The sequence below is a fragment of the Callospermophilus lateralis genome, chromosome 16 (genome assembly GCF_048772815.1).
Source record: "Callospermophilus lateralis isolate mCalLat2 chromosome 16, mCalLat2.hap1, whole genome shotgun sequence".
Classification (NCBI taxonomy): Eukaryota; Metazoa; Chordata; class Mammalia; order Rodentia; family Sciuridae; genus Callospermophilus; species Callospermophilus lateralis.
In genome coordinates this window covers 88,965,710-88,980,508 of record NC_135320.1, presented here as the reverse complement: position 1 = coordinate 88,980,508, position 14,799 = coordinate 88,965,710, and the positions used below count along the sequence as shown (strand labels likewise).

General features: G+C 46.3%; 1 protein-coding gene across 11 annotated transcripts in view; it reads left to right on the top strand.

Moving 5' to 3' along the window:
- Ptk2 (protein tyrosine kinase 2) overlaps positions 1–14,799 on the top strand; it is a 228,940-nt gene that overhangs the window by 197,344 nt on the left and 16,797 nt on the right. For 10 of the 11 annotated variants that reach the window (XM_077105560.1, XM_076835444.2, XM_076835435.2 and 7 more), the window contains 4 exons: positions 2,617–2,703; positions 5,110–5,247; positions 6,156–6,287; positions 13,417–13,479. In XM_077105560.1, coding sequence (XP_076961675.1) covers positions 2,617–2,703; positions 5,110–5,247; positions 6,156–6,287; positions 13,417–13,479 — 420 coding nt within the window. Of the gene's footprint in view, positions 1–2,616; positions 2,704–5,109; positions 5,248–6,155; positions 6,288–13,416; positions 13,480–14,799 lie in introns of those variants that run through there. The other variant, XR_013154538.1, reaches the window with a different exon arrangement.

The following is a 14,799-nucleotide window of genomic DNA, read 5'->3' as shown; positions in this document are numbered from 1 at the left end:
GTTATGCGCAGTATACACCGAGTAAATGGCGGCTGTTTGTATTTCCGCACCTTTTACTTATGTGCCATTTTCAGAATTTAAGCTGTGGATGTTGCCCTGTGACTGGGAAGCTCCGTCTGTTGCCCCAGCTCTTGGCTCTGCGTCCTTCCACACAGGATCCAGGACGTCTTTCCCGCGCAGCTGTTATGGTACTGCTTACTTATTGGCACGTTCCTCTAAACAGCTCTTGCCACAGCAGTCTCAGTGTACAGAGGAAGTCACACTCTTCCTTTTGAAACCTCTTTTAAATCACTACAACCACTTTTTCAAATTAGATCTTTAAAGATGTAAATCTGCATACAGCCCCTTAGCCCCAAGGAACACTTTGTAAACTGCCACTTTGGCAGGAGTAGAGAGGAGCCTAGAACACCCCTCTGACCCTTCCCTGTTGCAGGGGTCTTTGAGGAGTTCATGCTCACATTCAGTTAAGTTTGGAGTGGGCCGAATCTCTTGAGGGGCTAAGGGGTAAGGGAACCTTCCTGTCCTCAGGAAGTCAGTGGCTCCTTGGTAGGCCGAAGTGAGTATGGAAATGCTGGCCCTGCCCCTGAGTCAAGGGGAGCAGAGGACCTGTGTTTCCCCAAGACCGGCAGGACCAGGAGACCTTTGTTAAAGACTCATGGGATGGGAAGTGTCCCGCAGGTGGAGATGTGGATGTTCCAGGCCTTGGGCACAGTGCAAGAGCAAAGCCTGAGTCCACCTAGCACTAGTGCCAGAGGAATGGTGCCACAGAGTCTTCAGTGTCCCGCTTGCTGGACGCCAGTCCAAGTCTTTTATACTCTGGTCTTAACTCCTCTGAGACCAGTGTATTCCCACCTGGTTGAATCCCTGTGTCATGTAAGACCTTGTGGACTTCCCTTGTTTTCCCCTCGTTTCAAACTAAACTCTCCCTTTGCTATGAACTTGAATTCACTTATCTCAGAAGCTGGAATTGAGATCCTCAGTGCTGGAAGGGGCTGGAGAGCTCTTCCGGCTCCACCTGCCTGATAGTGAGGAAGATGAGGCTTGGCAGGTGGGTCACTGGCCCAGGAGGGCACAGCAGAGAGCACCAGAGCAGGCAGGCGACAGAGGGCATGCCCAGTATGGCCAGTGTCCTTCACTGGTGGCAGTTTAATAGCTTCATGGGGACAGAATTCATGACCAACCTACCCCCAAGACCATGCACACAGCTTTTCTGTGTGTTCAGAGTTGTGCACCCATTTCCACAGTGATCCCCCAAGTGTCTGGCTCCTCGAGGCACACCCTTCCTGTTCCTGTGCCTGCTGTTGCGCGACTCCTACTCTGGACACCCTGTGGGTAGAACCACTGTGGTTCCTTGTAAGCGGTTCTTCTCTTAGCGCGTGCCAAGGTTCCTCTGTGTCATGGTCTGTGTCGGCACGCAGGGCCACATAGTGCTCCCCTGTAGGTGTGCTGCGTGTGTTCTCCTCTCCTGTGGGTAGTCATGCTCCCTCTCTGGCTACTGCAGATGATGCCTTTGAGAGCCATGTTGGTTCAGATGTGGGCTGCACTTCACTGCTATGCATCCCCACCTCTGGGGCTGCTGGAGCCGTCCCTTGATTGCCCTCCACAGCAGCTGCCCTGGTCTGTATTTTTCTACATCCTGGATTTTTTTTTACATTTCCTGTATGTTTTCATCAAACCATTGCAGCGATTACAAGCAGAAGCTCACTGTAGTTTCAAGGTGGTGGTGTGCTAGAGGCTCGGGAGCTGAGCGCCTTTCCTGTTCTCTCTGGGGGGTGCTTGTGCCCCCACCACTCTTTAGTAGCACCTTTTGCCATCTCACCGCCAACCTGCTCAGAGTCTCTGTATGTTCAAACGTGTTTCTTAGATAAAGTACTGGCAAGGGCTGTGTCTGGGGCTGGGGCTCAGCAGTAGAGCACTTGCTTAGCACGTGCAAGGTACTGAGTTTGATCCTCAGCACCACATAAAAATAAATAAATAAAACAAAGGTATTGTGTCCAGCTACAATTGGAAGATAGATAAAGTATTGGCAAGCATTTTCTTGTGTCCTTTGGATTGTGTGCTTGCTCTGGGTGGTGTTATTTGCAACACACGCTTTGTGTTTTTGATGATGTCCTTCTTGCCTTCTCTCCTGCTTTGTTAGGTGTTTTTGGTGTTGTAGCTTAGAAACTGTTGCCTAACCCAGGGTCACAAAGATTTGCCCCTGTGTCCTTTTCCTAAGAATCTTAGAGCTTTCACTCTTTCATTTAGGTTGTGGTCCACCTTTAGTTAATTTTTGTGTGTGATAAAGGAATGATCAGCCTTTTTCACATGTAGAGGTCTTCTTTCATCATTGAAATATCTTAGCATTTTTATTTTGCTTTTTAAAAAAAACTTTTTTTCTTTAGTTGTAGATGGACACAATGACTTTATTTTATTTATTTATTTTTATGTGGTGCTGAGGATCAAACCCAGTGCCTCACACATGCTAGGTGAGCACTCTGCCACCGAGCCACAACTTCAGCCCTTTATCATTGCTTTTAACCAAGCTGTTTGTTAGAGATATATTTTCCTATTATTTCTATGAAACTTAGACCTTTAAATGTTCATTCATATGATACACTGTTGATTTCTTCACAGCCCAGCAGACCTGGTTACCCTAGTCCACGCTCCAGTGAAGGATTTTACCCCAGCCCGCAGCACATGGTGCAGAGCAATCATTATCAGGTACCGTCATTGCAGACGTGAAGTGTGTTACTTGGCTTTTCCATACTTTGGTGGTGGGGAGGTACGTAGTGTGTATATTTTCATTTTGTATTTGTTACTCATTTTGGTGAGTGACCTAGGAAAGTTGTCACCTGGGCATTGCCTACATGACTGTTGTCTGTGGACGCCATGCAAGGCATACATATCCTCACAGTCTTAATGAGACAGGCTGGTGCCCCAGCAGTTCTTATGCCATTCTCTCCTACTTGCTCTTGCAAGGCAAAAGTTGGAACCAGTAGATACGCATTATGCAGAGGTAATACTGAACATCAGTTTTTCCAGAAGACAAATATAAAATTTAAAATGGCTGTAACAAACCAGACAAGGTACTGTCTAGACAGTGGACAGTGTGGAAGGGATGCTGGACGTGCCAGCCCGTACCATGCACAGGTGAGAAAGGAGCACCTTAGTAGAGGACCTAAAGCAGTCAGTAGCATCTGTCTTTGTTCTCAAGGGAAGGGATTAGCTTTTGTTGGCTTGCGTTACCTGCTGTGAAGTGCACAAGCCTGGGTTCTGACCAATGCCAACACTCTTCTGTTCCATGCCCACCTCCCAGGACAGGCCCCAGAGGCCCCTCATGCCCTTCACAGAATGTCACTCCTGCCCTGGGAGCAGCACTCTTCTGACTTCTGTGACTTGCTAAGTGCCTAGGCAGCACATAAACAGCAAAATAAGACTGTCATCACTGAACAGATGGTCAGTGAGCCTCACCAAGCCATTTTCCTGTCCCATCAGTGAGGCCAGCTATAGTGCCTTTGCTGGTATCTCTCTGTATTCCCTTTTAGCCTCAGGTGTCCACTGGTTCTTCCACATGGCCAGTATTATTTAGAAAACAGCTTAAAATTAACACGTATAAGTCAATTGCACTCCTAGTCATCGTGATAATCTACTGAAAGAGAAATTAGGAAAACTATCCCATTCACAATAGCCTCAAAGAAAATAAAATATTTGGGAATCAAGCTAACAATTAAAACTATATAACACTAAAGAAATTGAATATACACACACATTGGATTTTTGGAAACTTTAGCTGGGCTGTCAGCTTTGGGAAAAGCACCCCAGTTTACCATGTTGAGTTGGCTTTGAAGAGAAATTAACAAACATATTAGTCTAGAAAAGTTAAACTTAACTTTTTTCCATTTGTACAGGGGTAACGCACTGTATTAAATATGTAAGGTCTTCATGGGTTTGATTATAGAAACTAATAAAGTATTCTCCAAATAATGGGGGGGGGGGGGGGAAACAGCTTTAAATAATTCAAAACTTCTTGTCCTGAGAATTCCTGAAAGTTCTCTGGCAGTATGTGTCACTTTTCACCCAAACTAGTAGCAACACTGCATTTTGTGCTTACTAGGATTTTCTAAGACATTTTTATTCAGAAAAAAATGAGAGCTCTCTGTGTATCTTTCATAAAGACTTACTGGTTAATGTTGTCCATGTGGGATTTGGTATGATTCACGTCTGGAGACCTAGTAAATGAGCATGAGGTCCCTGTGGGTGTTTGAACATATGGGTTTGGCTCTGCTTTATCTCTTTAAAAATTTAACTGGCCACCCTGCCACCCCATACCAGCAAATGCTCTATGTAAGTAGATTCTATGTCTGCTCACTGAGTCCTCCATCCAGAGAGGGCCTGTGGGGAAAGGCCCTTCAGCTCTCCTCACGCCTGGAGTTCTCCGTGTCCTACTGGGTGGCTTCTCTCTGCCTCCGTTCCCATTGTGAGAAGGCACAACCCCTCCACTATCAGCCCCTCCTTCATTGGAGAACAAGTTCCCTGTGGCTCTGGCACTGGGCAGGACGGGGGATTCTGGAGGCAAGTGTGGCACAGCTGTTTTTATGGCTTCCTCTGGCTTTTATATGCAGAGAGAGTCTGATCTGAGCATTTCTATAGTCGTAAAATTCCAAAGTGAATGACTTCTCATTTCCTAGTGCATTTTCTTTAGTTGTCTAATGCAGCCAGACTGCCTTTCTCGGGGCTCTTGTTGAGAGTCCCTTTCCTTGCTCTGCCAGGTTCTGTGAGAGCTGCTTATGTTCTTTGGCTCTTGGTCCCTGTGACCCAAGTACAAAACTGGAACTTGGCTCTGACTGTTCTTCAGCTTCTGCTCCCTCTGTACCCAGGGACCTTTGGGGTCACATTGAGCCACTCAGGTAGTCCAGGGCAGTTGCCACACTAGGGTCCTGGCCTGGGTTGCATCTGCACATTGCCCCATTAGAGAGCTGTTGTCATGTTCAAGGGATTGGGACTTGGACATTCTGGGAGGGGACACCGTCTGCCTAGTATGAAGTGCTCCAGGTTACTTCCCCTGCAAAGCAGAACCACACAAAAGCTGGGTTATGGAAATGTTCCTTCCTCCTGTCCCACTTACAGGTCTCTGGCTATCCTGGTCCACACGGACTCACAGCCATGGCTGGCAGCATCTACCCCGGCCCAGCATCTCTCTTGGACCAATCAGAATCGTGGAATCACAGGCCCCAGGAGATACCCCTGTGGCAGCCCAACATGGAGGTAAGTTGTGTTCTTGACTTAGGAAGGGAGACACCTCATATTTCTAAGTCTGACTGCTTGATTTTGAAGACTGAATTCTAAGATCAAGACTCCCTAGCTGCTCAAATGTTTTCTGGTTTTGTGAGGGTTTTTTTAATTAAAAGAAATACCTGAGGGGAGTGCTCAGGTATCTATCACCACGTGCCTGAGGCCAGAGGAAAGGCAAGCTGACAGGACCAGTTCTTTGGGCTATGTTCATTTTTATTCAGTTTCCCTGATAAGACCCACTGTCCTAGGATTGAAAATCATTCATTTGAGTCAGAGAAGACCCACAGCTGTCTGTAGTCCGTGTCCCTTTCCTGGGAGTGCTCGGGTGCGTGGCTCTGTGATGCTCCATAACTTGTGTGTGTCATGTTCGGTGCTGCTGTCCCCGTCCTGATTGTTTCTGCTTCTTGACTCTAGGTAATGGCGCCTTCTTTGTACACATTCTCAGTCTACTTCTTTAGAACAGAACCCCACAAGCAAGCAAGAAGTAGGTTTTGTTGCAAAAGTGACAGAAATACAGAGGTAGACTTCTTCAAAGAGGAGTGGCTCCAGAGCTGGGAATTCCAAGAGAATCTTTTTTTTTTTCCTAATTTTTTTTTATTTGTAAATGGACACAATAACTTTATTTTATTTGTTTATTTTTATGTGGTGCCAGGGATCAAACCCAGTGCCTCACACATGCTGGGCAAGCGTTCTACCACTGATCCACAACCCCGGTCCCTCCAAGGGAATCTTTGACACACAGTAAACTTCAGCCTACAGGAACGAGGCTGGAGCATGAGAGGCCCTGTTTCCACCACCCTTGCTGCTTTGCTTTGGTTGAAAGCAGGGGCATGCCAGCAGCCTGGTAAGAGTGGGCATGTTGTTTCCATCTTTCCTGCCAGGACTCGGCATCGCTGGACCTAAGAGGAATGGGGCAGGTGTTGCCCGCCCACCTGATGGAAGAGCGACTGATCCGACAGCAGCAGGAAATGGAAGAAGATCAGCGCTGGCTGGAGAAAGAGGAAAGATTTCTGGTAATCATGTTTCAGAGCAGTTTCTTCCACTTTGAAATCCCATTAGGGTCTACTATATTGCATGTAATTGCAAAATTTTTACATTATCCAAAACAGACTTTGTTTCACATCTGGTCCCTGAAATGTGCAGCAGTGAGTCATTTGCTTTCTCAGTTGCTCATCAAGGTCTGTCTTTAGGTTTCATTGTGCTCTGTGGCTTTTCATGACCTCACTGTTCACATCAGAGAATCCCACCTGGTGTCAGCTTGCAGTACTGCAGGGCGCCTGGGCTCCTCACAGCCCTGCCCCAGATGCAGCTGGACTTGGGAATGAGAAATGTCTTCCTTCAGGTGACCTTTAGAAGTCCCTTGGGGACCAAAAGGAAGTGCTGGAGCAGAGAAACCTCTGTGTTCCTAGACACCAAGATTCACTCACTCACTCGCTCACTTACTTATTTATTTATTTATTTATTTTATTTGTCAATGAATCTTTATTTATGTATACGCGGTGTTGAGAATTGAACCCATTGCCTCACACATGCCAGGCAAGCGCTGTACCACTGAGCCCAGCCCCAGCCCGACACCAAGATCCTTTTGGAACTTTCTAAGTTTTATTTTGAGACAGGGTCTTGCTGAGTTACTGAGACTAGCCTCAAACTTGCCATCCTCCTACCTCAACCAGGTCGCTGGGATCTCAGGTGTGCACTGCCACATGCAGCTAATTTGAGGCCTTCTGACAGAGGCCTAGACCTGTGTGACCCTTGCTCTACCTAGAATGTGACCAGCCGTCCGGGCAGCTTTCTCTGTGTGTGCACAACCCCCATAACACTGGTGATACATCCCCAAGCACTCTAACATAGGTCACATGATGGCCTATGTGACTACCTGTGTTCTTCAGTGTGCCCCTCACCCTCCTTCAGCAGCAGGCATCTGAGTCTGCCCTGGCTCCACTTTTCTACCTTCTCCCAGGTGGCTTTACAGCTTGCTTTTAGGTGCTTCGACCATAATGGCTCCTCACTGTCATTGACCTTTTTTAGCTATGTATTCTCTGTGCAAAGGCCATTGATTTTTAGGAATATCCTGTCATTTTCTAATAATGTATCTCAAGAAGGCCTTTATTGATTTCCTTGGATGCCCAGTTCAGTACTCATTACCTCATTCATATATGTATATAAAATCTTCCTTTTTTAACATTTTTTTTTTAGTTGTAGATGGACACAATACCTTTATTTTGTGTTATTTACGTGGTACTGGGGATCAAACTCAGTGCCTCACGCATGCTAGGGAAGCGCTATACCGCTGAGCCGCAACCCCAGCCCCTCCTTTATATCTTAGTTTTTGTCTCCTGAAGCACATGTTGCCTGCCTTTCAATTTGGGGGTTTTTCCTGCATTTTTGTCTCTACCTGCTTTTCTTTCTGAAGTTGCATGTTTTCTGTGATAGTTCTCCATGAAGTACAGTCTCGTCTCTGTGTCTTAAACCTACTACATTTTTCTGGAAGATTTCCCCTGTCCAATCATGCACATCTTTCCCTTGGGTAGCGCTCATCCTGTGTTAGGAAGATGGATACCTGTCTGGGTCTAGGAGGTGATTCTTCCAGGATTTGCTTTGCTTAATTTGGAATTCCATGGTGGTATTGATAAGTGAGAATGATTTATCCATGGTCATTGCTGTTTTCAAGATCCAAACCTTACTTGTTTCATGGAATGAGGTGAGTGCTCCCTGTCCCATCTCAAATTTGGGCATCAGACTCCAGGTCTGCAACTGAACCTGAAGCATTTCCAACAACTCTACTCCCCTGGCTCTTAGAAACTGAAGTGTTGTACTTTCTGTCTCTCCTCTCATGTTCGTGTCACATGCTTGGCTCGGATTCCTGAGTCCCTCCTGAGCCTCTCCTCTGCTGTCTACCTTCCAGCTGTCTGAGTCCGTCACCCCACTTCACCCTAGACCAGCCCTGCTCAGTGGGCTCCTTGCAGATTCCTGTGAGCAGCTGTCCCCTTACTCATAGACCTTGTGATCTGGTGGGCAGCGCTGGGTGGGTGGTCTGAAAAGAATCTGGAGGGGAGTGTCCCACTGAGGGGCCAGCAGGCTCGATGGGCGGCCAGCTGGGGAGCCAGCCGTTGGAGACTCTGAGTGGAGAGCAGGTCTGGGGTGAGGAAAGTCAGGACAGCTGAGACCCAGGGCGTTCCACAGCTGGACAAGGGCTGGGGTGGCCATGTGGTGGAATGTTCCCATAGCACACATGAGGACTTGGGTTTACTCCCTGGCACTGCAAAGAAATAAGAATAAATGAACTGAGTTGAAGTCTTCTCTGAAACATTGTCCCCTCCAGGCTATTTCCTACAGCGGTGCAGTAGTATTTTTTTTTAATATATATATATATATAAATTGTTAATGGACACAATACTTTTGTTTATTTATTTTTATGTGGTGCTGAGGATCGAACTCAGTGCCTCGCATGTGCTAGGCCAGTGCTCCACCCCTGAGCCCCAGCCCCAGCTCCATGCAGTAGTATTTCTAACATGTAACCACCCCATCCTTCTGGGTTAAGATCCAGTGACTGCCAGGGTGAGGGCCTACTATTGCCAGCCCTGTGAGCCAGCCTCCTGTTCTTCTTTGTGAGGCCAGCACTAGTTAATTCTGTAGCAGCAGCTCCACGACTCCTGCCTGACATCCTGTGGCCTCAAGATGGTATGTCCTGAACCACCCTCCCTCCTGTCCCTAACTCAGAAAGAATGGTGCCATGTCTGAGAATCTACTGTCAAAATTTGAGTTCTGCAAACTGGCCATTTTGCCAGGTGCTAGCAGCAGGTGGGCCTCAGTCTGTAGAGAGGCCTTTCTTTCCTACCAAGCCCTGCTTGAAAACAGTAAATTGGCTTCTCTTTATTACTGTGTGCAGGGTAATTTTCTAATGTGGCACTATACTAAAAAAGAATCTTAACTTTAAAATGAGAGTTCTGTCCATATAAAGCCTGCTTTGTGTTCTGAGAAAGGAAATCAGTAGTGGAGAGCTGTTTTCCCCACACACAGCAGAGCAGCCAGTCCCTAAGAAGGAGGAGTGCCAAGATGGGAGCTAAAGAGTAGCAGTGGACGGTCAGTGTCTGAGGACAGCCTCTGCACTGGCCACCACCCTGCTGCAAACTTCCCTGTCTACGGCTGCAGAGTATAATCAGAGGAGAAAGGACTTTGAGCCAAAAGTCTAAAGTTTGTCATTTTCTAGAGTAACAGCAACATGAGCATGGAGTCTGTAGCTGTCCAGACCCAGAACAGCTGGAGCTCGGCTTACCCCTGGTGGGAACATGGCTGCTGCCTGAGACCCAGCATTTGCCCTTCTGACATGTGCCCAAGAGGATTAAGCACACATGCTTAGACATAAAAGAATGCTTCAGCAGCTTTTGTTTGTGGCGGCCAGGAACTGGAAACGACCTCCTCGCCTGCTGATGGCAGGACGGGTGAATGTTCATACCATGGAACTCTGTGCACCACAAGGCTTCAAGTTCAGTCCACCAGAAAAGAGACAGGCGGAAGTGATCTCGGGCTGAAAGAGAGGTGTGGTCCCTGTACTAGGCCTAGGGCAGGGTGTGTGGGAGCCTGCTGATCCCCTGCTTCATATCTTGATCCAGGTGGTGTGCTTTGCACCTACAGAAACATGTGTTGAGCTCTGCACTTTCTAATCAGATTTTTTAAAATATATTTTTATTAGTTGTAGTTGGACATTTATTTATTTCTATGTGGTGCTGAGGATCAAACCCAGGGCCTCGCATGTGCTAGACAAGGGCTCTACTGCTGAACCACAACATTAGCCCTATAATTAAATGTTTTTAAAGAGCATATATCTGCTAGGAAATATGGTCAGTTCATCCCAAACATTCTTTATTTATGTGATCTATTTGTATAAGATTTTTAAATATAAATTGTTGCTTTGTATCTTTGTACTTCCTTAGAACTTTCTGTAAGGGGGTGAGAGAGGACTTCACTGAGGCACAGAACAAACCCAGCATCTGCCTTTTTTGTTTGTTTTTTAAGATTTTTTTTAGTTGTATATAAACACAGTATCTTTATTTATTTTTATGTGGTGCTGAGGATCAAACCCAGTGCCTCCCATGTGCTAGGGAAGTGCTCTACCACTGATCCCCAACCCCAGCCCAGGATCTGCTTTTTGATTGGTTTTGCCTACATCACTCCAAACCCTCTGTGTGGCATCTTCCATTCAGACAGGCCATGTATGAGAAAGGAGCTTAAACAGGGGTTTCTATTGGTTCCACAGAGCACTAGATGACTGTAAGTAAAAGAACAAATTAGACATACATGTTTTGTTTGCTTGATTGACTCCCATCTCCACTATTTAAAGGCTGTGTTGCCCCTAGCAACTAAGTGTGCCTTTGCAAGCCTTGGGCGCTCACCCGCCCTGCCATGCACTCCTCAGCAGCAACAGCAACATAGAAGAGGGTTGGCCCATGTCCAGAGGGGCAGAGACAGTCAGCTCAAGGAGGAAGGCCCAGGACACTTTCCCCCACCAGCATCCAGGTGTCCTCAGAAGACAGGGCAGGAGGGGCAGAGTTCACCAACTGACAGTTTTCTGCCTATGGGTGGGCAGAGTTTTGACATGCTGCCATATGGTGTGGCACCAGAAGAGAAGCCTTCTATGTGGAAGCTCACATTGAGACTCCCAAGTTCCCAGACCTACGCCCAGCAGCAATAATTCCTTTCTTAGAAATCCATCCCAGGAAATCATCAGGGACTTACTCACAGATCTGTCTTTGTAGAAGGGACATGGGCCCAGGCCACACTGTTTGTCGTGAACTGATTTGAACCCCGCCCTGACCTAGAGCCCATGTCCAAGGCTGCCACTTTGTTTTACAGGCCATTTATTGAGGAGGAGGGCTGCCTAGCCCCTCAGTTCTGTTTGAGTTTGCCTCATGCAGGTTTCCACACGAAGGCTACAAACCACTGATGTGGCTTCGCCTTGTGAGCATACGTTAACTCGTGATAACTTCTTCCAGGGAAGAGTAAATGGATTTTATCTTTCCCTTTGGTTTTTTTATAGTTTCTTAATTTCTCTATGGAAAGTGTGTTTCTCATTGTTGCTTCAGTAACAGTCAGACCTGATTCCCTCACCACTAGGATTCTAGCGTGTTCTTTAGAAGTTCACCTGTTGGACCTGAATTCTCAGTACGAAGTGTTGGGAAAAGCCAATACCAGGGTATCGGGCTGTGGGGACTGAGCCCTCCCCAGTGAGTGAGCACTTTCCCTAAAGATTGGCTCAGGTGGGCTGGGGATGTGGCTCAGGTGGTAGCGCGCTCGCCTGGCATGCGTGCGGCCTGGGTTCAATCCTCAACACACATACAAACAAAGATGTTGTGTCTGCCGAAAACTAAAAAAAAAAAAAAAAAAAGATTGGCTCAGGTATCCTGGAAGTAGGCCCCTTCTCCTCTGCCTGTACCCAGCTGCCTTCCACTGTCCACCTTGAGTCAAAGCAGCACCAGCAACAAGCTTTCTCACTGTGTCCTGGGGTTTGGACCCAAGGCTTGCATAAAGCTGCCTCTGTTCCTGCAGCCCAGACACTGTCCATGGCTCACCAGCTGGGATGGCTGATTGGATTAATGTGGCTCTTGTTACATTTCCTTGCTGTGTATCTTTTCAGGGGGGTACTCCTGCTAGGAAGTCTGTCCTCCAGGCCAGGGGCTGCCTACCTCTGAATTACTCTCCTGGGTGCATTTCCCACCCAGCCACAGTTGCTCTGTCTTGGGAGGTGGTCCACTCTGCTCTGCCTCTGTGTGGCACTGGATTTATAGATCTGTGACATTTGCAATAAGAACTTTCTTTTAAAAGTACCAGTGAGTGAGGCTGGACTGTGGCTCAGTGGTAGAGCACTCACCTAGTGTGGGTGAAGCACTGGGTTCAATTCTCAGCACTGCATAAAAATAAATAAATAAAAATAAAGGTATTGTGTCCACCTACACCTGAAAAAAATATTTTTAAAAAAGTACCAGTTAGTGACATTGTACGTAGCACATATAAACATAGAAGGTAATTTCACCTATAGAGTTTTATTAAGTTTCTCTTTTCAGAGTTCAGAAGTATTTATTCAGATCTTTTCTGGTTTCCTTATGGACACAGTTGTATCGTGCTTTGTAGAATTCTGCTTTTCTTGACATCATTGAGGACTTAGGTCATTTCCCACCTACATTTACCTGTGATTTTTAGATGCATATTTTCCAATAAAAATATCATAATTTTTACAGCTTGGAAGTTACCTCTGGCAGCAATGTGAGCGTGTGCACCTGTGAGGTGCGGGGCTGGGTGTGGTCTCATTCTGCTAAATGGACAACAGCGAGTCACATGTCCTTCTGCCCTTTTGGCTCACTCTCAGGGCTTTTTGTCCTATTTCCTTGGGCCTCTGATTATTAAAAAGTTTTTCCATAAGTGAGTATAAGTGCGTGTGCCTGGGTTCAGGGGTGACACACAAGCTTCACATCTGCCACAGGACAACCCTGGGGATCCTTACCAATGCTCATCAACCCAGAGTCCTCTCTTTGTAATTAGCCACCAGCTGCTCCTTTACCCATGTCCTACACTACCAGTTCCCAGACCTCAGCGTCTGTCACAAGTCTCCTACACTCCGCCTCATGCATAAGAGGAGGGAAGTGGGCAGAAGACAAGGGGGAGCCTGTCCTGGAAGTTCACTTCCAGCCCACAGTGGAAACAAGCCTGACTGATCCGTGCAGAACTCGAGGCTCTCTCAGGACTTGGAAGCACAGACCCCGTGGAAGGAAACCACTTCAACTGGAGAAGGCCAGCAGTGGGGAAGGAAGACTGTCTGGGAATTGGCTCTGTAAAGAGGTTGGCTACATCAGAGGACAGTTATATTGTAGAAGGAAGGAATCTTAGCCAGACCTGGTGGCACACACTTGCAATCTCAATGACTTGGGAGGCTGAGACAAGAGGATTGTGAATTCAAGGCCAGCCTCAGCAACTTAGCAAGACCTTGTCTCAAAATAAAAAACAAAACAGGCCAGGGATGTGACTCGGTGGTAAAGCATCCCTGGGTTCAGTCCCTGGTACCAAAAAAAGAAAAAAGAATTTTGAGCAGAATCTGCCACTGGGTTTTCAAATTTAAAAATAGATTTATTTCTGTTTTTATTTCTGTAGAAACCTGATGTGAGGCTATCTCGAGGCAGCATTGACAGGGAGGACGGAAGTCTTCAGGGTCCGGTAAGCTGGGGCATCCACCTTAATGATACCTCTGATGTCAGACAGAATAATCAATTCTACAAGTAAAGTACATTTCACTAGGATTGTTAAGACATTCTCTGTACAGAATTCTTATGCAGATACTTAAGTTTTCTGCCCATTATTGTCACAGACCTTTTAGTAGTAAGCCACAGTCCCTGTAATCTTCAAAAGTATGTACACATGTGCTATTGTTACATACGATTTCCATTTGCTCAACATTTTATATACTACTATTGCTGGTTATAAAAGTTGTCATAGTCACATAAAACTTATTCATACAAGATTTTTTTCCCCTTGGGGTTGTTAGGGAAGAGATGCCTGAAATTCTCTTTAAAGAACTAACTTAAGGGCTGAGATTATGGCTCAGCAGTAGAGTGCTCGCCTAGCGCAGGCGGGACCCAGGTTCGATCCTCAGCACCACACATAAAGATAAACGCATTGTGTTGTGTCCATCTACACCTAAAAAATAAAATTAAAAAAAAAAAAAAACTAAAAGGCTGGGGCTGTAGCTCAATGGTAGAGTGCTTGCCTTGCATGCATGAGACAGTGGGTTCAATCCTCAGCACCACATAAAGATAATAAATAAATAAAAATACAGATATTGTGTCCATCTACAACTAATAAAATAGTTTAAAAAATGAAGAACTAACTTAGAAGGGCTGGGGCTGTAGCTCAGTGGTAGGGCACTTGCCTAGCAAGAACTAACTTAGGATTTAGTTCAAATATACTGAAAGCCAGCTAGAAATACTTCCTAGTGTCAGGAGGGAAGTAATTTAAATCATTAGGGTTTGCACCTTCTGGTGTCTAATAAATGTGTACACATTTCCTCAAACACATCTACCCCAGCAGGTGGATTCTTCTGGCCCTTTTGAGGTTCTGGGTAGAAAGAAACCTCTGAGTTGACTTTCAGACCTGCCACTGTCAGCACTTACTTTAAATTTCTAAAACTTTTTTTCTCCTCTTGTTGTACTAAGGATTGAACCCAGGGACACTTTACCACTGAGCCACATCCCCAGCCCTTACTTCATTTTGTTTGGTTTGGTTGTTTGGCTTTTTGAGACAGAGTCTGGCGAAGTTGCCCAGACTGGCCTTGAACTTGCATGTGCCATAGTACCTGGCCTAAACATCGTTCTATGTATATAAATTACATCCAGTTTTGAAATAAGAGGTGCTGAGGATTGTCTGGGCCTTTCCGTGATAAGCTTCTCTGAGTAGCTACAGCACCATCTTAATCACAGTCATGGGTTCCCAGCACCTAAGTGCAAGGTACGAAACCACCCTGGCCTATGCCGTAGCTTC